At 42.1% G+C, this 21,424-nt stretch overlaps 1 protein-coding gene across 1 annotated transcript; it reads right to left on the bottom strand.

Annotated features, from left to right (window-relative positions):
* Positions 1–3,970: 3,970 nt before the first annotated feature.
* LOC128712626 (uncharacterized) lies at positions 3,971–10,432 on the bottom strand. The gene is made up of 2 exons (XM_053807516.1): positions 9,545–10,432; positions 3,971–3,991 (listed from the first exon to the last, which is right to left on the bottom strand). The coding sequence occupies exons 1-2, from the start codon at positions 10,430–10,432 to the stop codon at positions 3,971–3,973; spliced, it is 909 nt and encodes a 302-aa protein (XP_053663491.1).
* Positions 10,433–21,424: the final 10,992 nt, after the last annotated feature.

Below are 21,424 nucleotides of genomic sequence, written 5' to 3'. Positions count from 1 at the left end.
ACGCACTACTTACGCGAAGATTTACATACGCTTTCGAACAGACGTGAAGTGAACTAATTTTGTGAAATGTTGTGAATGGTTTCGTCCCGCGATTTTAGTAATAATGTAACGATCTTTTTGGTGTATCGAAAGATCACAAAATTAGTGCTTTATTATCGCTGGTCACGGTTTAAAGAGACCGAAGGCGCTTCCTTCGGTTCTATTTATACATTTGCGAACAGCGCGCCCGCTGCTGCTATGATGGTGGCACTGTTCGTCTGTACTAATACTGGAACCTTACAACAGCTAGAGTTGTAGGGCGTTACTGCTAGCCTAACATGTAAACAACGTGTCGTGATCGTAATCACAACAAGTGGTAAAAACATAAATGCAGTGTAATATTTTTTAATGAATCTCAAAAGAGTGAGTAAAGGTTTCAAATCTTTAAACCCACTCTTTGACTCCGATTCAAATCATTGAAAAGAGTGATTATTCTCATCTCTAGTCTGAACCACAGTTTTGTTTTTTTGACCCATCTCATTTTTGTAGTAGTTTATCGCATGTGCCAACATGCGACAAATGCCAATCTGCTGAAACGGGCAGACATAAAATCTTCTTCTGTCAGAAATAAAAAGAATATAAAGTAGAAACGCAGACATCACAATAAAAAAATATATAAAAGAAAAATGGCTAGAAAAATCCGGAAAAACATGAAAAACGGTAATGAAATTCATAAAAACGAACAATATTACATTATAATTAACAAACAGGACAGAGAATCAGAACAACAACCTAATAAGATCCATATACTCGCCACACAAAAATTTAACCCTTATCATCGACCTAACAATATATACAGCTATTTATCAAGCCTGTGGGGCCATGCGCCACAAACACTAGCCATCTAACTAATAAAAATAGGTAAACATAATCCATCCATAATTGATTTATTTATTATTTATTAATTTATTTTATTTATATATTACCCAACATCACATTATTTATTTATTATCTATTTATTTATTACTCCATGTCCTAAACATTTACCCTAACATCGAGCGCTTGAACATGTACCTGAAACGCTATACCTCGTCACACCTATATTTAAGTACCCAAAAAAATAGTACCTGTACCAACATCTTGACTGTAGACCCCCAAACATGCCTACAATCGAACATTCCGTTGCCATAAAAAACAGAGGGTTTCTGACTGCGCATCCTTCCAATTCCTAGCGTATTGGAACAAGATGTGAGCATCAAAATCGGGACCTCAGACCACCCCTCAACCTTTTTGGAGTTCTGTTGGGAGAAACATAGCCCCAATACAGGAAACAGAGGGATCCCTGAAATATTTCATTCATCCGCACAACAATATGAATAAATACCATAAAACAATTAATAATATAAAACAAAAAAAAAGAAATTAACTATACAAGCAAAATTAAAGTAAAAAAATATTATGAACAAATAACAACAGTAACTAAAAACCACATATAAACAACTGCAATAATAACAAATAATTAAAAAAACATATGACAATAAAACAATGCTCAAGGAAACAAGCATCAAATGAAACGACTGACCACAATGAAAGAAGAAACCAACCGGGCACATTAAACCACCAAATTCAAAACATAAAGGAGCGTCCAGACTGTAACAATAAAGGAGCGTCCAGATTATAACCATAACATATGCTCGAATGGTCTTCGAGCAGAAATTCGGCGTTTCTGGCAACCAAATTGACAGCAAATTGCGTTTTATGATGATTTGGCAACACTGAACGGACCATAACAAGTGTGGACGCAAAATCTCTCGCATAGCATAACAAGTTTCTATTTTATTGCTAAAATATATCTTTTCCACACCCAGACTATGAAAAAAAGTTTAATTCAGTTCTTCGTAGTGAGTTTGAAGACTTTTCTTTATTTAGGATGTGCTCTGCCGGGCTGGTGTTATGGTGATGTTGCCCGGTTTAGATGTGACGAGATAAGAGAGCTCTGTGTGGCGTACGCAACTTATTTATAATGTATCCTAACACTAAAACTAGATTTTAGTTCTCTATACCTAGCTAATTCTATTCCTTACCTATACATACATACTAACGGATGCCATAAAATTACTTAGCTTCAGGGTGGTTCTTACCACACGCCTAACCTTTTTTTTCTTTTATGTAGTTTGATCCTATTCTTGTGCACCATTTCGTTTTTAGTGTTAATTTTTACTATTGCATTTTCATCCTGGATTTCTATTCGTTTGTATGGCCCATGATATTTCGCATCTAGTTTACCTGCAACTTCGTTTCGTATCAGAACAGTATCTCCTTTGTTCAAAACTTTAACTTTACATTTCCTATCATACGACGTTTTGCTTTTCATTTTTCTTTGTATTATTTTCTGACGAACGTCTTTGTGTACAATATGCAGTTTCGCTTTTAGGAGATTAGCGTAGTTCTCTAAATTGTAATCAATTCTAGAGTGTTTGGTACCATTTATTACGTGGGACGGTACGTTGGCTTGTCTACCGTAGACAAGGTAGAATGGTGTATGGTTAGTCGTAGAGTGTACGGTGATGTTGTATGCGAACTCGTAAAATTTCACCTGTGGCGACCAGAGCATCGTAATTAGCCAAGACACAAAAAACCGCCATCTAGGCAAAAAAGAGGATACTAACCAAATTGCCGGTTGGGAAGTTTTTGCCTGGACAAGACGACCGGTAAAGCTAGAACAATAAGATCCTTGTTTGTATGAGACGAACGAAAGAATAGGCGAACAATCGAAAAACAGTCAGGATCAAACACGAATTGTAAGGAGACAGGAAAGTTCGAGACATGGCCAGCACAGTATAAAAGCGGTGGCATGTCCGAACGAAAAGTAGTTATCGCTCCGGTCCCCGACGAGGAAGACCTTCTGCAAGTTATCGCTCCGATCTCCGACAAGAAAATCCTTCTACTAGTTATCGTTTCCCCGTCAACCGACGAACATCTCGCTGCAACCCCAAAGAGGACCGAAGAGTGGCTAAGTCCCAACAAAGAAGGAAGGAGGAATAAAATAAGGGCTCCGAACTACGGAATAACCCCCTAAAACTGGTGACCCCGACGTGATCACTCCTGCCTTTGGGACGCCGAGCCTTCAACGTAGACGCCGAGTTTTCAACGTGGACGCCGGCTTTCGAGCCCATCATTATGAACGATCAAATTCCTTCTCAGTAAACCGTACAACTGGCACCGTAGGATTAATTCCTTTTCAGGAATTCCTCGAGTGTTTCGCACCACTGGCACCGAGGATCAACATGGGTACCGAGGAACCATCCGGTTTCTTTACTCCACGTACGTGTTAGTGTCCAGTCTCGATCCGCACAAGCCGGTTCACCCGACATCGTCCCGTACTAACACTGTTGAGTATGACGCCGTCCCGTACACGCTGGCACTCCGACGCTTACTCGTACTCGCCTGGCCTTGTGTCCGTACACGCCGTACCACCTCAAGCCGTTTCACCGCACGATGAACGCAATCATCACGATCGCTGTGAACGGTGACGATTTCTGAACGCCGCCATTTTCTTTCACCACGTGCTGAACAACGCCACCATCGAAGGACGAACGCAGAAACGAGCGATAACTCCGCAGCCGAGGAACAACACCAGCAGCCACGAAACATCCGGTACCACCCCGTACCAACGCCTCGGCCCGTAAATGCTGCTAACTTACACATCGTCGTGTACCGGCTCATGTCGACAAACACCATCCGTACCGACGCTATGCCGACGGCACCTTTCCGTAGGACATTATTCCGTTCGACATCATCCCGTTCGACGCCGTTTCGTTACACGTATTCCATCAAATATACAGCGTCCGTCATCCGCAGTGACGCCTTATTAGTGCGCCAGGAAGCACATACGGAGCGCCCCTACACTCGACAAAACTAGACGCTGTAACTTCCCAGGAAACGCTATCCACGCCGTCTTATTGCGTGACGAACGTAGCCACATCATCATCTACTGGTTGTTTTCCTTGCACTGCACAACGAAAAACACAACCGCGTTAAGTTTCCTGGGAACGAACGAACTACCATCATCGCTGATGGTACATTGATCCTGAGCCTGACGACATCCATTGGAACCAACCGAATTGGTTTACGATACAACGTTGACGATTACCGACCTGCTGATGGAGTTCCCTGGATTGACCATTCGGTTCCGACACACGACAAACACAGGCACGCGCCTCACGCCCTCTAGATCAACTTTCGGGCCCTCGACCGACTCGCAGCCTCCTGCCCTCATCCACGGAAGCCAACCGTCATAGTCCTCGATACGACGCCAACGATGATCGACCTGCTGAGGGAGTTCCTTGGATCAGCCGCATGTATCTCGTCCGCCTTCATCACGTCGCGACAACCGTCACCCGACCGCATCACCGAGGCTTCGCTATAACCGTTGCCTTATCACATCACCGATGTGCCCGCCTTCATCGCGTAACGACAACCGTCACCCGACCGCATCACCGATGCTTCACCACAACAGACGCCGGATCACATCACCGATGTGTCATCCTTCGTCGCCACTTCCTGGCGGAATCTTTCGATCGGTGTTTCCTAGTCACACACAGTTTCTGGTAACACCGCTCTAGGAGGGGAGTACTGTGGCGACCAGAGCATCGTAATTAGCCAAGACACAAAAAAGTGCCACCTAGGCAAAAAGAGGATACTAACCAAATTGCTAGTTGGGAAGTTTTTGCCTGGACAAGACGAATACAATGAGTTCTTTGTTCCTAGGTAAACCCAATGTTCGATAGCTCGCTGTTCTTTCGGATCGATATTGTGACCTTTACGTCTGGGGGTTTAAGTTAAGACTGAAATTATTGTATTCACCTACAATTTACAATGTTACTTACACTAAGACCTATTCTATACCTAAAAACTACACTAACATATTTACACGATGTTACATTGTTGCATACTCATAGGCGCAACATTCCCGACCACCTAAAATTCTTAATTTTACTCGTAATCTTTTATCATTTCACCTTCATTATCGAACTAGCTATTCCTAATTCCTAATCATTAGTTCAATATTATTCACGCAATTAATCGAACAATTTCGGTTTTTGATTATACTCACTATCTTACTTCTGCTGAGTTTTCCATGCCAATTCAAATAAATTCAAATAATCTTCTCTCTCCCTAGCCTATGCAATCATTCTTGTATTCTATCTTCTTCCAATGGCATAATACATATTCTTACTACTGGTCGCTTTATTTCCTTTGTATTAGCGGTCCTCAACGTTACCACACGCACTACTCCATCACTTCCTGGATGAACCGCTGTAATTCGTGCAAGCGGCCACTTGGTTGGCGGTACGTTGTCCTCACGCAGCAAAACCAACATACCGGGTACTATTTTTGTTGCTGAGCCATTCCATTTTCTTCTCGCGTGAAGCTGTTGCAAGTACTCGGTCTTCCATCTAATCCAAAACTGCTGCACTCGTTTTCGAACCAGTCTCCAATGATTCAATCGGTTGTCTGGAACATTCTTCAAATCGATATCTACAGTATGTAGAAGATGAGTACCAGTTAAAAAATGTCCTGGAGTTAGCGCTTCGTAGTCTGTTGGATCATTTGATAACGGAGTAATTGGCCTCGAGTTTAAACACGCTTCGATTTCTGCAAGAACTGTTGTCATGTCTTCGTATGACGCTGGAACATTTCCGAGAACTCTCACTAAATGAAATTTCATAGACTTCACGGCTGCTTCCCATAATCCTCCAAAATGTGGAGCTCGTGGTGGGATGAATTTCCATGTTATCCTGTTCTCCGCGCTCCATGACAGTATCCTTTCTCTTTGTTTCTGAGATTGAAGAAGCTCATACAGTTGACGTAACTCATTTGCAGCTCCCTTGAAGTTGGTTCCATTATCTGATTGCAACTCCGTTACTAACCCTCGTCGCGCAACAAACCTCCGAAGAGCAGCCAAGAACGCCGCTGTACTTAAATCCGATACTAATTCGAGATGAACGGCACGAGTTACAAAGCATACAAAGACTGCCACAAAGGCCTTAGTGGGAGTTCCTCTTCGATGTTGGGCCTTGATCCAAACAGGGCCGCAATAGTCCACTCCCGATATAGCGAAGGGTCTTGCTTCAGTAACTCGATTCCCCGGAAGGTCCGCCATTGGTTGATTTACTTGTCTCGGTTTGCATTTGAAGCATTTCACACATTTGTGACAAATGTGCTTCAAAACCGATTTTGCACCAAATAGCCAATACCGTTGTCGTATCGCTGTTAATGTTGCTTGTGGTCCAGAGTGTAGAAGCTTAAGATGATAGTGTTCCGCTAGTAGTTTTCCAAGCACATGATCCTTAGGGACAGCTAAAGGATTTTTTGCATCCATACCTAGCAGCGAGTTTTGAAGCCTTCCCTTTAGTCTTATTATCCCATCAACATCAATTACGGGATTATGTCCCCTCAGTGGCGATGACCGCGGCAATTCTTTTCCCTGCTCCAAACATTTAATCTCCCTTTCAAAACGTTGTTGTTGAGCTAATCGACACAATACTCGTTCTGATCGCAGCCGTTCTTCCGTAGTGAGAATTTGCGTATCGTATTGAATAGCTGAAGATTCATGTTGTTCTGTACCTTTCTTTAAACGCATTCGCACACGTTGTAGGAATCTCAGGCAATAGCCCACAACGATTCGAAGCTTGGTGAAAGATGAATAGCGATCGAACAGCCAGTCAATAAAATTCTCTTCACTGCATGAAGAGATGATTAACTCCACCTTACGTTCTTCGCCTGTGGTTATTGTTCTTACTTCAGGCAAATCTGGCCATTTCTCTTCAGATTCCGATAGCCACGTCGGCCCCGACCACCATAGCGCAGTAGCGACTAATCGGCTCGGTTCGCAACCTCTCGATATTAAATCGGCTGGGTTCTCCACCCCCGGAACATGACGCCAAGTACAGCCAGTGGACAATGCGTGGATCTTTGCCGTGCGGTTGCCGACGAACGTTTTCCAAATATGATGGGGAGACTGAATCCAATACCACGTTGTCATAGAATCAGTCCAGAGGAAACAAGGGCCTTCACGCAATCGTCCCTTTCTCGCGAAATCCCATAATCGACTTCCTAACAACGCAGCACATAATTCTAATCTGGCAATTGTCAACCGCTTTGCTAATGGTGCTACCTTGGATCGCGAAATCAACAGCTGCACTACCGCCTTTCCTGGTTTTAATTCACTCCTTACGTACATACAGGCTCCGTATCCCTTTTCAGAAGCATCACAGAATATGTGATATTGTATAGCCTCACTCGCACACACCAGCCGTGGAAGTTTAACCTCTTGCAGCACATAAAGTTGAGTCACCAGATTTTTCCAATCACGACACATACTCTCTGGCAATTCTTTGTCCCAAGGCCAAACCTTTCCATTAACATCTTTCAATCTCCATAGTTGTTGCATGAAGATTTTTGCCATCATTTTCACGGGGTCCGCAAATCCCAAAGGGTCGTAAATCCTTGCAATTGCGCCCATTACATTCCTTTTTGTGATTGAAGATGAAGTCACGATCTTTGGAGCTCGCACGCTTACAACATCTGACCTTGGCTCCCATATTACTCCCAGTGTGCTCACCACATTTCCTTCCACGTTCAATTCTAACTTTTCAATCTTGACACGATTTTCTTCCGGAATTCCATCCAATGCAGCACGACTATTTGATGCCCATTTCCGAAGCTTAAATCCCGGTCTTTCAAACAGTTCAATCACCTCTTGACGAATTTGTTTCGCCTTCTCTACTGTTTCTGCTCCCGAAATCAAATCATCAACATAAAAATCATTGTACCAATTCATTGATGCTGGGAATTCCTTTTCTCCATCTTCAAAGATTCTTCGAAGGGTTCGTATGGCCAAATACGGGGCACATGCTGTGCCATACGTAACAGTGTTGAGTCGATATATGCTCACAGGTTCTGCTTCGTTAGATCGCCAAAAGATGCGTTGCAGATCTCTATCCTTCTCGTCTACTAATACCTGCCGATACATTTTTTCCACATCGGCTACCATGGCTACTTTATGAAAACGGAAACGCATTAGGATAGAGATTATATCATCCTGCAACTGCGGTCCGGTCAATGGGATATCATTCAACGATCTTCCACTCTCTGTCTTGCATGAAGCATCAAATACGACTCTGCATTTTGTTGTAGTGCTGTCCAGCTTCCAAACAGCATGATGAGGTAAATAGTATTTTATACTCTGATTTTCATTCTTCTCATCTGCCACTTTTGTCATATGGTTCAGCTGAATGTATTCTTCCATAAATTTGTGGTATTCTTCGAGTAGACAATTATCTTTCCTCTTTCTTCTTTCAACTGCTTCAAATCGTTTGAGAGATATGTCATATGATTCGCCAATTTCACTTTCGTAATTTGCCACCTTCGGTAACTGCACTATATACCTTCCATCCTCATTGCGACTTGTAGTTTCTTCATACCATTTCTCACAAAATTGCTCTTCTTTAGACATCAGCTTCTCTTCTGGAATATCTTCTAGCTGGACCAGTCTCTCCATCGCAGCATTAAAATTATCATCCATTGCACAACCCACGATGCCTTCGTTGAAACCGTCTTCACTTGCCTTTGACATTCTTCCACTGACAATCCAACCCAACTTAGTTTCGAGCAATCGGGGAAGATATGAAGCCAATTTAATCTTTCCATCTTGCAACATTTCGGCAAACAATCCGGCTCCTATCAGTATATCTATTCGTTCTGGTTTGTTAAACGCTGGATCTGCAAGAGGTATTCCTGCTGGTAGGTTCCACGAATTCACCTCTACAACTCGACTCGGATAGTCGGACGTTACTCGCGGTAACACCAACAACTGCAGCGACGTCTGAAACTCGGATACACGTGATTTTATTCTGGCCGATACCATACTGGTTGCTGTCACTGACACCGCCCCTATTCCGGATAAGGGGTTCGAAACTCGGATTCTCTTTAATCTTAATTGCTGGGCCAGTCGTTCAGATATAAAATTCGATTGGGATCCTTGATCCAACAGAGCTCTCGCGGGCATCTCCTCTCCATTACTTCCGCAAATCAACACCACTGCCGTCGATAGCCACACCATCGTTTTTGACCTGCCAGATTCTCGAGTGGTGGCATTAATTGTCGCTGTTTCCACCTCCTCTGCTGTTGACTGTGATATCACCTTTGCTGACACCTTATCTGCTTCTTGCCGTTTGCACAAAAGTGTATGATGTCTGCCATGACAATTATTGCACTTGGTACTATTTCGACAAAACCTTATTTGGTGATTCGCCTTAAAGCAGCTAAAACATAGTCGGTGATTCTTCGCCAAAGCTTCACGCTGAAGAATTGACATTTCCCTGAATCTTGTACAGCTATCAAGGGAGTGATCTGCATTGCAAGCTGGACAAGTTTTCTTCTCGTTACGCGATGATTGGGCTGCACATGTAACTGAATATGATTGGGATGTTCTGTTCATCTTCTGATCTGGAACACGATTTCGCTGGTAGACCCTTGTAGCGGCTCTCGTGCCAATTACTCCGACGCTGTGGAGAGCGGTACTATTTAAGATGCGAATACGTTTTTCGCAAAACTCCATCAATTGCTCGTAGCTGTCGGTCAGGTTTTCCACTGCAAATTGTTCCCAATACATTAAAGTGGTCTTATCGAGTTTATACGTTACCAGCGTCGTGAGTGGCGTATTCCAGTGTTGTACGGGTTCATCAAGCCGTTTCATTCCTTGAACTAATCGTCTTGTCTCATTTACTACTCTGGTCAGTTCCGATGATGTTGTAGCATTCATAGGTTCCAGCTGAATCAGTGCCTTGAAGTATTCCCTCCGAAGGATCTTGTTATCGTCGTATCTCTGCAGTAGGGTCTCCCACGTTGGTGCGTAGCCCTTGTCTTCGAGTGGCACATGTTCAAACTGCAGTGCAGCTTCTCCCTTTAGCGACGCTAACAGATACTGAAGTTTTGCCACCTCAGGAAGTTCCGGTACATCATGCACTAATGACACAAAACGATCCTTGTATGTCACCCACTGTGTAATGTTCCCATCAAACGTTGGCAGTTCTAGTTTTGGTAAACGCATTTTAACACTCGCGGACGTTGTATTTGCCATTGTGCTATTCGCAATCGGATGCGCACTTTCATCAGCCTTTTGCAAATCCATAATGAAACCTTTCACTTTATGGTATTTTTTATAAAACTCCTTTCGATCATTACGCATCTGTACCTCGTCAGCCTCCTCATCTTCCAGCAATAGTTTTTCTCTTGCATCCTCATATGCCCCCTTTGCTTCCTCTAACGCCTTCACTTGACTTGGTAACTCTGCACGATGCACGGAATCATTATAATTGTCTACAAATTCGACGAACGCTTCTATCCACGAGTGACGATCCTTATACACCCTTGCTATTTTTTTCATTTTATTTTCTGGCGGCATTGCAACGATTTAATTAAACTTGTGTTTATTTTATTTTATTTCTTTTGTCCACACGACGTACTGAATTGTCCCACTGTACACTATTATGGCCGCACTGACGCCAACTTTACGCGCCCAAATTGACGAAGCGATGGTGTACTCAGGTTACTGACCGACACGACAACGCGCAAGCAACCTACTCCAACAATCAATTTGAACCGTTTTGTCTTGCAACTTGTGCTATCCACCGACTGTTTTCAATTTAAGCTTGATCACACTGCGATACGCTTATTAGCAGTTTTTATCCGTTGGCCTTAATCGTTAAACCCTTACACGCAACGTCACATACAAGCGTCACTACGATAAATGTCTTTTGTTTGCCTACGCACAACGATTTTCTACCGAAAGTCTTTATCGAATATTCTCCCTTTTAACACTAGTACGCAGCAACACTTTCCTAAACTGCACAACTTCATTCTGCGGGATCCGGTTCGAAGGACCAAATGTTCGATAGCTCGCTGTTCTTTCGGATCGTTATTGTGACCTTTACGTCTGGGGGTTTAAGTTAAGACTGAAATTATTGTATTCACCTACAATTTACAATGTTACTTACACTAAGACCTATTCTATACCTAAAAACTACACTAACATATTTACACGATGTTACATTGTTGCATACTCATAGGCGCAACACCCAAACTAGACAACCGGTAAAGCTAGAACAATAAGATCCTTGTTTGTATGAGACGAACGAAAGAATAGGCGAACAATCGAAAAACAGACAGGATCAAACAGGAATTGTAAGGAGACAGGAAAGTTCGAGACATAGCCAGCACAGTATAAAAGCGGTGGCATGTCCGAACGAAAAGTAGTTATCGCTCCGGTCCCCAACGAGGAAGACCTTCTGCTAGTTATCGCTCCGATCTCCGACAAGAAAATCCTTCTACTAGTTATCGTTTCCCCGTCAACCGACGAACATCTCGCTGCAACCCCAAGGAGGACCGAAGAGTGGCTTAGTCCCAACAAAGAAGGAAGGAGGAATAAAATAAGGGCTCCGAACTACGGAGTAACCCCCTAAACACCCATTGACTCCAGTCTAGGGAGTTATTGTTACTAAATATCCGCAGGAAGTTCCCTAACATTTTGTGTGAATTTTCCAATGCTCCAATGGTTTCGTGGTGATAGGCGGTTGAGTTTAATTTATCTATCCTGAGTATCGTACAAATATCTTTAAATAACGATGACATAAACTCAGTACCACGGTCTGTACAAATACATTCTGGCACTCCATATTTAAGTATAACGTTTTCTACGAATGCTTGTGCCACTGTATCAGTTTGTTTGTTTTTTATAGGAGTTGCGGTGATGAATTTGAATTGAATTTTGTTAGGTCGCATTGGGTAGTTAAGATGTACTGAAATCCTTCTGAATTAACGAAAGGCCCTACAAGATCCAAGAATATCTTCTGCATTACTTTGGTGGCTGTTGTGGTTATTTTTAGTGGTATTTTCGGTTCATTCACATGCCTATATCTTTGACATTCGGCGCAATTCTTTATCATCTTCTTAACATCCTGATCGATCCCTTTCCATGTGTAACATAGTTTAATTGTTTTCAATGTGCGTTGGATCCCGGCGTGCCCCGCAGTGGGCAAAATGGGCTCATTCTCTGGTATAAATTTTACATCCTCATTCAGCACTAGAATTTTGGGCATTCCTTTTATATTGAGTGTTTTCATTTGTTTCATAAACTCTGTAGTATGTTGATCTTTTTTCCTTACAATTAAATATACTTTTTTCTTCAACTCTTTAACATGACCTTTCATCTGCGTCAAGATTCCTCGTAAGCGAACCAAGCTATTGATGTGAGGTACAGTTATCTTCGGTTATTGTAAGGTTTTGTGTATTGGGACTCAGTAGTAATTCAATGTATTTAACTTTACTAGCTTCAGGTTGATCCGTAATCTTTTGATCTTCTTGATCTTCATGATGTGTTTTTGCGCGCGTAGTTATTAATGCTTCCGCGCTCATATCTTTTAACTCCTTCACTGTTAAACGTGACAATGTGTCAGCTACAACGTTCTCCTTCCCTTTTTTATAAAAAAATGAAAATGAATATTCTTCCAAAGCTAAGCGAAATTTTGTAAGTCTGCTAGATGGGTTTTTCATAGAAAACAGATAAACGAGTGGTCTATGATCGGTGTAGGGTACGACCTACTCCGGAGAGAATTTTTGGTATCGGAAGAGGATGGGAGAGGTAAGAGGAGTGGTCGTTGGACACGCCAAATTGACCGCCCTGGATAGAGAGGAATAAGGATGGCCGTTGGACACGCCGAACTGACCGTCCTGGGAAGAAGGAAGGAGAGAAAGGGGTACGAGAGTGGTTGTTGGACACGCCGAACTAACCAAACCGCAGGAGGGAGGAAGGAGGAACCAAAAACACTAGCAAAGATATATAAATACACCGGGGAACGTGTATGAGTGTCTGTAAGTCGCTACCCGCCAAGGACTCCTTACAGATTCAAACACTAGGTGTTTTAAAGGATGTAGAATTAAAAAAACTCAGTCTCCAAATCTTTGTTTTCTATTTCTAATCTTTCTATTCTATATTTCTCTGTTTTTTATTCATTTCGCATGGTCTACCCACTGACCATGGTAGTGCGTTAATAGCGATACATTACATGAAAATCTCTAACTTTTTTAACCCAGCTAGCAATTCTTACTTTGAAACCTTCCAACTGTTTTCTTTAAAGGTGTCGACGCCGACACCTAGATGGCGCGACTGTTCTAATGAATACGAATACTGAACATTCTGCCACCTTAAAATTGACCAATTTTAATTTCTCCTTTCTACTGTCGGAAGTACGCATATTTTTAGAATGTTTCCCGTCGTTGTGGTGCCTTTACTTGTACGCAATGTAACTACTCTAACACGCCCGTCCTTTCCTGGATGGCATTCAACTATACGTGCCATCGGCCACCGAGTGGATGGTACGTTATCCTCTTTGATAACCTCCTCGTTATCCTCTTTGATCTTTGGTACGTGTTTGGAGCTGTTGAAGATATTCACGGTGCCATCGATCCCAGAAACTTCTCATCAGTTGTTGCACGTGTCGCCAATGGTTCAGTCGATGCTCGGGAATATGTGTGACATCAACATCCGGAATCTGATGTAGCGATGATCCAATCAAAAAATGACCTGGAGTGAGCGCCGTTAGATCCGTGGTGTCGTCATTCATCGGGGTGATGGGTCGAGAGTTCAAACAACACTCGATCTCGACCAGAAGAGTTGCCATGTCCTCGAACGACAGCGTTGATGATCCCAATACTCACAACAGGTGGTGTTTAGTCGATCTGCTTCCCACAATCCTCCGAAATGAGGAGCTCTAGGTGGGATGAACTTCCAAGTGATTCCCTTTTCTAAACTCCACGTCTTTATGGCATGTTGATGATCTGAGGAATGAAAAAGTTTGTACAAATCATACAACACGTGTTGCGCGCCTTTGAAGTTGGTCGCGTTATCTGAGTGGATTTCGGATGGAATACCACGTCGAGATATGAATCGTCGCAACGCTGATAGAAAGGCCTCTGTTGTTAAGTTGGACACTAGCTCGACATGTACGGCTCGGGTCACAAAGCAGACAAAAATAGCTACATACGCCTTTGTGGCTACGGCTCGACGATGAGGACCCTTTACCATTACTGGTCCACAGTAATCTATTCCAGTTATAGAGAATGGGCGTGCTGCTTGAACTCTTCCAGCTGGTAAGTCTGCCATTATCGTTTCTGTAGATGTTGGGCGAGCACGAAAGCACGTATGACACTGATGGTAAACCTTTCGAGCCACATTTCGTCCTCCAATAATCCGGTACCGTTGACGGCTGTAACTCAGCATGAGCTGTGGTCCTCCATGGAGAGGAGAGAGTAAGAGTATGGAGAGTAAGGAGAGATGAAAATGCTGCATGAGCAAGTTGGCTAATGGGTGGCCATTTGGAACCAAAAGAGGATGTTTCATATCTTCATGTAGTGAAGAATGCTCCAATCGACCTCCTTCTCGTATGATGTCATCTGATCCTAGTTTTGGATGAAGCCACTTTAATTTTGATGAAGCGGAGACTGGCTTGTTTCGTTGTAGCATTTGTATCTCGGTGCTGAAGCTGTCGCGTTGAGCAAGTCTACACAAAGCATCTTCAGCTTCCCTCAGATCTTTTGTGGTCAATCCTTTGCTGTGATATGAACGTCGTTTAGTGCAACGGTTCATGAATTGACAGCAGTAAGCGATGATTCTTCGCAACTTGGAAAAGGATGAGTATAGACTGAAGATAGGGTTAGGTGTAAAGTTTGTTACCGTACATGCGACCGTGGATGCTCGTTGTTCTGCTTGTATGTCTTCAGTATTTGCTGTTGGGGATGAATTGGGCCAGTTCTCCTTGGGCTGGTAAATCCATGGTGGTCCCTGCCACCATAGGGATTTTTTTAGAAGGTCAAGACTCAAACACCCTCGTGAGGCCACATCAGCCGGGTTGACGATTCCAGGTATGTGACGCCAAGTTCATCCTTCAGTATTTTGTTGTATTTGTGAAACCCTGTTCGCAACAAATGGTTTCCAATTATTCGGAAGAGCTCGAAGCCAGTGAATTACAACCATTGAATCAGTCCAAAAAACTGTAGGAGCCGTTATTGGTACTGATTTCCGTAGCCGTTCATACAACTGGCTCGCCAAATGGGCTGCGCACAATTCTAATCTTGGAAAGGAGTGTTTGCTCTTCAGTGGAGTAACCTTGGTTTTGGATACAAATAAATAATTATGCGGTTCACCACAGGTTTATAATAAAAAAAATAATTTTTATTTATTATTAGTGGCAATTCGCGGGACAACTTCCTACCAGTACAAAACTAAGTGTAAAATGAATCACCTAATTCTATGTTCCCTGTCCTTTTATACCTTTCGGGAACTGATTGCTATCTAGAATCGCGCATGAAGGGGATGTGTTGGCTTCCGGAGTGTCGGGCTGCAAGAATGCGTCTTCTTCCGTAGGGGACCTGCGTTGATCTATAACTGGTGTCGTGTTGTATGGGGCTAGCCTTCTGACGAACGGATGAGAGTCAAGTGCAACCGTTTCCGTAGGGGAGAAGTTCCAACAATCGGCGATAATGTCGTCTAGCTCCACTGATCGGATGACATGCAGACGAACGGATGTGAATCAAGAAATACGATCACACGTGCAACGTAATTAAATGCATGGTTACCTTTCCAGTGGCGTCTTCGTTGCGAATATAACAGCAGGCGGCATATCCCTTTTCGGAAGCATCGCAAAAGAAATGAAGCTGCTTGTTTCCCGATGTTCAGCCAACCGCTACTCGAGGAATTTGAACACTTTGCAAATGTTCCAACTGAGATTGAAACTTCATCCATTCAATCTGCATCGAAACAGGAAGTTCATCTTTCCATCCCAATGGCTGAGCCTTTTCGTTGGTGAGAGTCCAGACTCGTTGCATGAATTGCTTTGCCATGGCTTTAACAGGGTCAATTATTCCTAGTGGGTCGTATATTCTAGCTATGCATGAAAGGAGCTTGGTTTTGGTGATGGCTTTACTTGTCTTGGGAATGTTGAACTTAAAACGTAGTGTGTCAGATGATGGATCCCAAACGAGCTCGAGCGTGGCCAAAGCTCCCTCACTGTCAATGCTTGAAAACGGGCTGGTTGCCAGATTTTGCTCTTCAATTTCTGAAAGTATTACAGGTTCATTAGATGCCCACTTTCGTATAGCAAATCCTGCTTTGTTGCATAGCTGTTCCATCTGATGTTGCAAAATGTGAGCTGCTGTAGTTGTTTCTTCACCGGATACGAAGTCGTCTACGTAGAAATCACGAAAACGGGTTGCAGCAATAGGAAATTCTTCAGCATGATCGTCGAAGACTTGTTTTAATGATCTAATTGCTAGGAATGGAGCCGATGCTGTTCCGTAGGTTACAGTGTTCAATTCATATTCTTGAATAGGATCATAAGGAAAATCTTTCGCCATAATATTCGTTGTAGAGATCGGTCCTCAGGATGTACCCAAACCTGTCTATACATTTTGGCCACATCTGCTGTAACAGCTACAATCTTTGTTCGAAATCGTAGAAGAATTGAAAAGGCGTCTTCTTGGATGGTTGGCCCAACCATCAACGTATCATTTAATGATGCTCCAGATGTAGTGGCACTTGATGCGTCGAATACAATTCGACATTTGGTGGTGGTGCTGTCAGCTTTAAAAACTGGATGGTGTGGGTGATAATATGTTTCCTTTGCTGCGTCGATGGTTTCTACTTTACTCATGTGACCCAAGCGTAGGTACTCATCCATGAATTCAGTATATGCGCTCCGAGTGTCTGGATCTCGTTGCAATCGACGCTCGATAGCTAAAAACCGTCGTAAAGCTATTGGTTTAGACTCACCTAGAGTTCCAACTGATTCAGGTTTGCGAGGAAGTCGTACCACATATTTACCATCATCATCTCGTGTGGACGTTTTGGTATAGTGTTCTTCACAAAGCTGCTCCTCTACGCTCTAGTTTGGAGAGTCACTGATATCTTCAATGGAAAAGAATCTTTTCAGTAGATTATCGATGTTATTAGACTGCATTGCAACAGCGCACATGGTTGGTGTTGAAGGAAGGACTGTTGCAATTCCACTAACTATCCATCCAAATTTGGTTGCTTGTAATGTAGGTAGTTCAGCTCTCAATGATATCCGTCCATTCTCAAGAAGATCGAAGAAATATTCCGCTCCCAGAATCATGTCGATACTGCTAGCAACATTGAAAGACGGATCAGCCAACACACATTCTTTGGGTACCTTCCATCCACGAACATCAAACGATTCTCGAGGCATATCAATTGCTGGCTTCGATAGTACTAAAAATTCTACTATGGTTGAAAATGATGACAATCGGGAACAGATTGTCGCTTGAACTTTATGCTTTACGTTGGTGCCTGTGCTGCCACCAATCCCTGTCAGAGGGATATCAACCGATTGACATGGCAATCGCAATATCTGTGCCAATCTACCAGTTATAAAATTGCTTATAACCAGTTATAAAATAGCTTGAGAACCACTATCAAGTAATGCTCTTGCTTGATTTTTAGTTCCATACTCATCTATTATATATAGCAGGACTGTTGATAGTAATACAGTCGTAGTTGTCACATTATTCACACTTAATGCCACGGAACCAGAGCTTGGTTCGGTAGATGTTTGAGTTGGTAAGCTATTCACTTGGGTTGGTTTGGCACTTGATTCCCCATGCCCCATATGGTGTTTGTGCCGACATATACGGCATGTCCATTTCGATGTGCATCTTTGTGTCTGATGGCCTACACCAAGACAATTAAAACAGAGCTTTAATTCAATAAGTTTTGCCCTTTTGGCTGCATTGGACAATTCTAAAAATGCCGAGCATTTATGAATAAGGTGCGGTTCTTTGCACATAACACAAGTGGGCGAGGTTTTAACAACTGCAGCAGTGTATGCCTTGGCACTTGATGGTTTGCCTTTCACTTCAGGTACACACTGTTCTAGGACTTCACATTGTCGTAAAATGAATTCCATGGTAGAATTCAGCTCAGGAAACTCACCAGCTTTAATTGTACGTTCCCATAATTTCCGAGTTTCCATGTCAAGGCAGGACACTAAAATGTGCGTTATTATCAGATTGCTAGTATTATCGATAGGTTTGTTCATAAACCGTAACCCATCCACGTGGGATTTACATTTTTCCATAAGATCTCTTAAGCTCTTTGCTGATTCCTTTTGAACAGGTTTCAACTGCAGTAGTCCACTGATGTGCTTGTCCACGATTATTAGTGGATTTTCGAATCGATTTTCTAAGATTTCCCAAGCACTTTGGAAATTGTTGTTACTTATGATACTTGCATTGAGAATGCCTGCCGCACTGCCTGTCAAGGCGTTATTAAGATGATGTAATTTCACTGCATCTGATACATTGGACCGTTTCATCAGGTCGCAAAATATTGCCTTGAATTTGGGCCATTGCTCATATTGACCATCAAAGGGGTAGATCATCCCAAAAGTTAGAAAGCTTAAGGTTTAAGCCTCTATCTGTCAAATAATCCAGGTACCGGGCTGTATCATTCTGTACAGATTCGTAAAAGACATAGCATTTTGACATAAGGAATGACACAAGGGATCATTTTTGTGAAACTAAAATTTGAGAAAAATCGATTTAAGTTTAGTAATTTGATTTTAATTTCAATGTATTTGAAATAATATACAAGTCTGATTATAAAAATAATCCTTTTTCAGTTCTTTTCGTTAAAAAAAATTTGTTTACCTTTTTTGCACATGGGAAACTTGGCCTAACCTGGCTCAGACCAGCTAGCAACCCCCTAGACAATTCGAGTAGTTTTTCACAAGTTCCTCTACCCGCCAACCTCACTTGACCCACACATTTGTGGTTGCACACAAGATTTGATATTGCCTTCTCATTTTAGAGTATGTCTGTCCTACTCTCAAGAAGACCAACGACCAATTTCGATCCACTCGAACGTGTCTGTACACAGTGAATTTACTTGTGTGTTTGTATTGGTGTGCATGAAACGCGTGTAGGCAAAGAAATGACAAGTCCAAGGAAGCCGGGTAAACATACACAAAACAGAAGCCAAACTGAACTAACGCATTTCGCATCTTTTTAGAAAAAGGAGTATTTACGGACCAATTTAAAACATGTCGTCGAAATCATCCCTGTATCGGAAGCGCCGTCGCTATCTTGAAGAGGTAGAGAGAGAACTTCTGGAAGAATTCGATGCATTGGAGGCTTCCGGTTCTGTTTCGGTGCCGGCATCAGCGGGCATGAGCTTTAATAAGTGCAATCGTTTTCCTACACTTATAATAATGTAAGACCAATTGTACCAGACGCATATGCTTGCAGCAGAACGTCCTCATGATCTCCTCAGCCCATACTAAAATGTCCTCCTTTTTGTATAGCGAATAAATGACAAGTCGGTCGCAAAATCGGTGATAGGCGCGCAAAAGCATAAGAATGGAGATATAATACTAATTTTTTTTTTAGCAAAAGAGTTGTTCCGGACCAATAAATAAGCCTGAAAAACGCGTTGTTGCTGAGAGTTTTAGAAACGCAGGAATAGAAAGTGGGAAATGCGATATAATATAAAGTTGAACATTAACTTGTTATAACTATGGTACTTGTTATAACTATTAACTATGGTTGAACATTAATGTTCTAATGTTAATGTTTGGTCGCAACCTTTCGATTCTGAGCAAAACGCTTAGTGTGGTGTTGTGAGTGTAAAAGTGAGGTTAGATGAAAGATCCTGCGTTCTTAAATCTCGTTTCGCAAACCAGGCGGACATTTTCCAAATGGCGAAGAAGATGAATCTTATATTAATTATTTTTGTGCTTATGTGAAACTGAGCTTCCGTGCCTCTCCGAGTATCATGTATTTTACGAAAATGGTTTACTTGTGGCGTGTTTCTGGTGTAATAAAATCACTTGCCCGGATAGGATTGCTGTGCGCGATTCTCCGTCTGCTGCGTTGGGTTGCGGTTCCGTCATGTACGATCTTTGTTTAAAAAGATGCTCATTTTGCGTGTTACCTACTGGGTGGGTTGTGGCTATCGTTTAGTCTTTAGTTGATATCATGGGAAACCACATTTTTATTATATTAATATTCTTACCAGTACCAACAAATCTAATTCCACCTAATCATTCAACAGGGGATGTCCGGTAGTATGATGGCAATCGATTCAAACAACGATCGTCGTGTCGTGTCGATCAACCCAATATACTTGGATGTGGCCCTCAGCTGTGCGATAATGTAGACTGAGATCTGTACTGCCAACATAGCATGCTAGAACACAATCCTCGTTTCGCTAACCAAGAGCTAAGTATTGAACAATTCAGTTTAGTTTTAATTCTTATTATTTCCTAAGAAAGCCATAATATTTAATAACTTTATCTCATTTACAGAATACAAAATCAACTCATTAACGCAACCATTTGACCCTGCACTCAATCCTCCAAGAACCTCTGGAGGGCCTTCTTGACTACATATGTCTCTCCTGTTTTCCATCCAGCATCATCCGTTCAAGTTGCTGGGATTGGCCCGCATATCCAAGTATGGTGATACGGAGAAACATGCTTCCACTCTGTACGACGATGACGAGACAATAGAGAAGTTGCGAAGGAGAGCCTGTTCCAGAAATTTCGGATGCAGACACCCCGTTGTCGAGCATTTTAGTGCAAATATAAATGAAAAGTAAGTATTTATCGTTTGAGTTTTAATTGATACCAAATTATTTCCTTATTGTTTATTGCCAATTAAATCGATTCGTCTTATTCTATTTACAGAACACGGGATGCACCGATCGATCGATGTAATTCAACGGATGAATTCATCGATGCTGATTTCAAAAGGTAAATATGATAACATAAAAAATCATTTCAAGTGCGTTCAAGAAGAGTGAATAGAAAATATTTTGTCTCCTTCCTGCAATGTTTGTTGCATTTTATTATTGCAATCAGTTTGCTAACTGTAAAATTCCTCACAGTGCTGTACGCTTGACTAGAGCGCTTATCGTCATAACGATTATTGATAATTAATTACATACTTAGTGCTTATATAAGATTTTTTTTCTATTCAAGTGCAATCATCATGGCAGATAAAGAAGGAGAATCAAACCAAAATCTAGGAGAAACGAAATACGTCCTGTAATGCGATATTTCTCTCAGTTCACGCTTTGAGGAAATGGTACTCAACGAGGCGCTGCCTGATGCAATGAGATGCTGTCGACAAGAAAATTCAACAAGAGCGAATTGAAGGCGTTCGGATTTAGTTTGTGCGTCGTTGTGTTAATTGTAGCATTAATTAGGTTTATGTTTTAAAGTTTCAATTCTAAACTGTGAAAAAAATGTAAAACTTAAATATCAAGAAATAAATACAATTAACCTTTTTTATTATCGAACTGACAATT

Source organism: Anopheles marshallii, chromosome 3 (genome assembly GCF_943734725.1).
Source record: "Anopheles marshallii chromosome 3, idAnoMarsDA_429_01, whole genome shotgun sequence".
Taxonomy (NCBI): Eukaryota; Metazoa; Arthropoda; class Insecta; order Diptera; family Culicidae; genus Anopheles; species Anopheles marshallii.
The sequence above is the reverse complement of the archived record's forward strand: the minus strand, read 5'-3'. Positions and strand labels throughout refer to the sequence as shown.

Excerpts from the sequence above, each read along its gene's own strand:
- LOC128712626 (XM_053807516.1), bottom strand. The coding sequence starts at position 10,432 with ATGAAAAAAATAGCAAGGGTGTATAAGGATCGTCACTCGTGGATAGAA. Across the intron at positions 3,992-9,544 it reads CCGCTCTCCACAGCGTCGGA|TGCAAGGAAAACAACCAGTA; the intron begins GTAATTGGCACG and ends TTCGTTGTGCAG.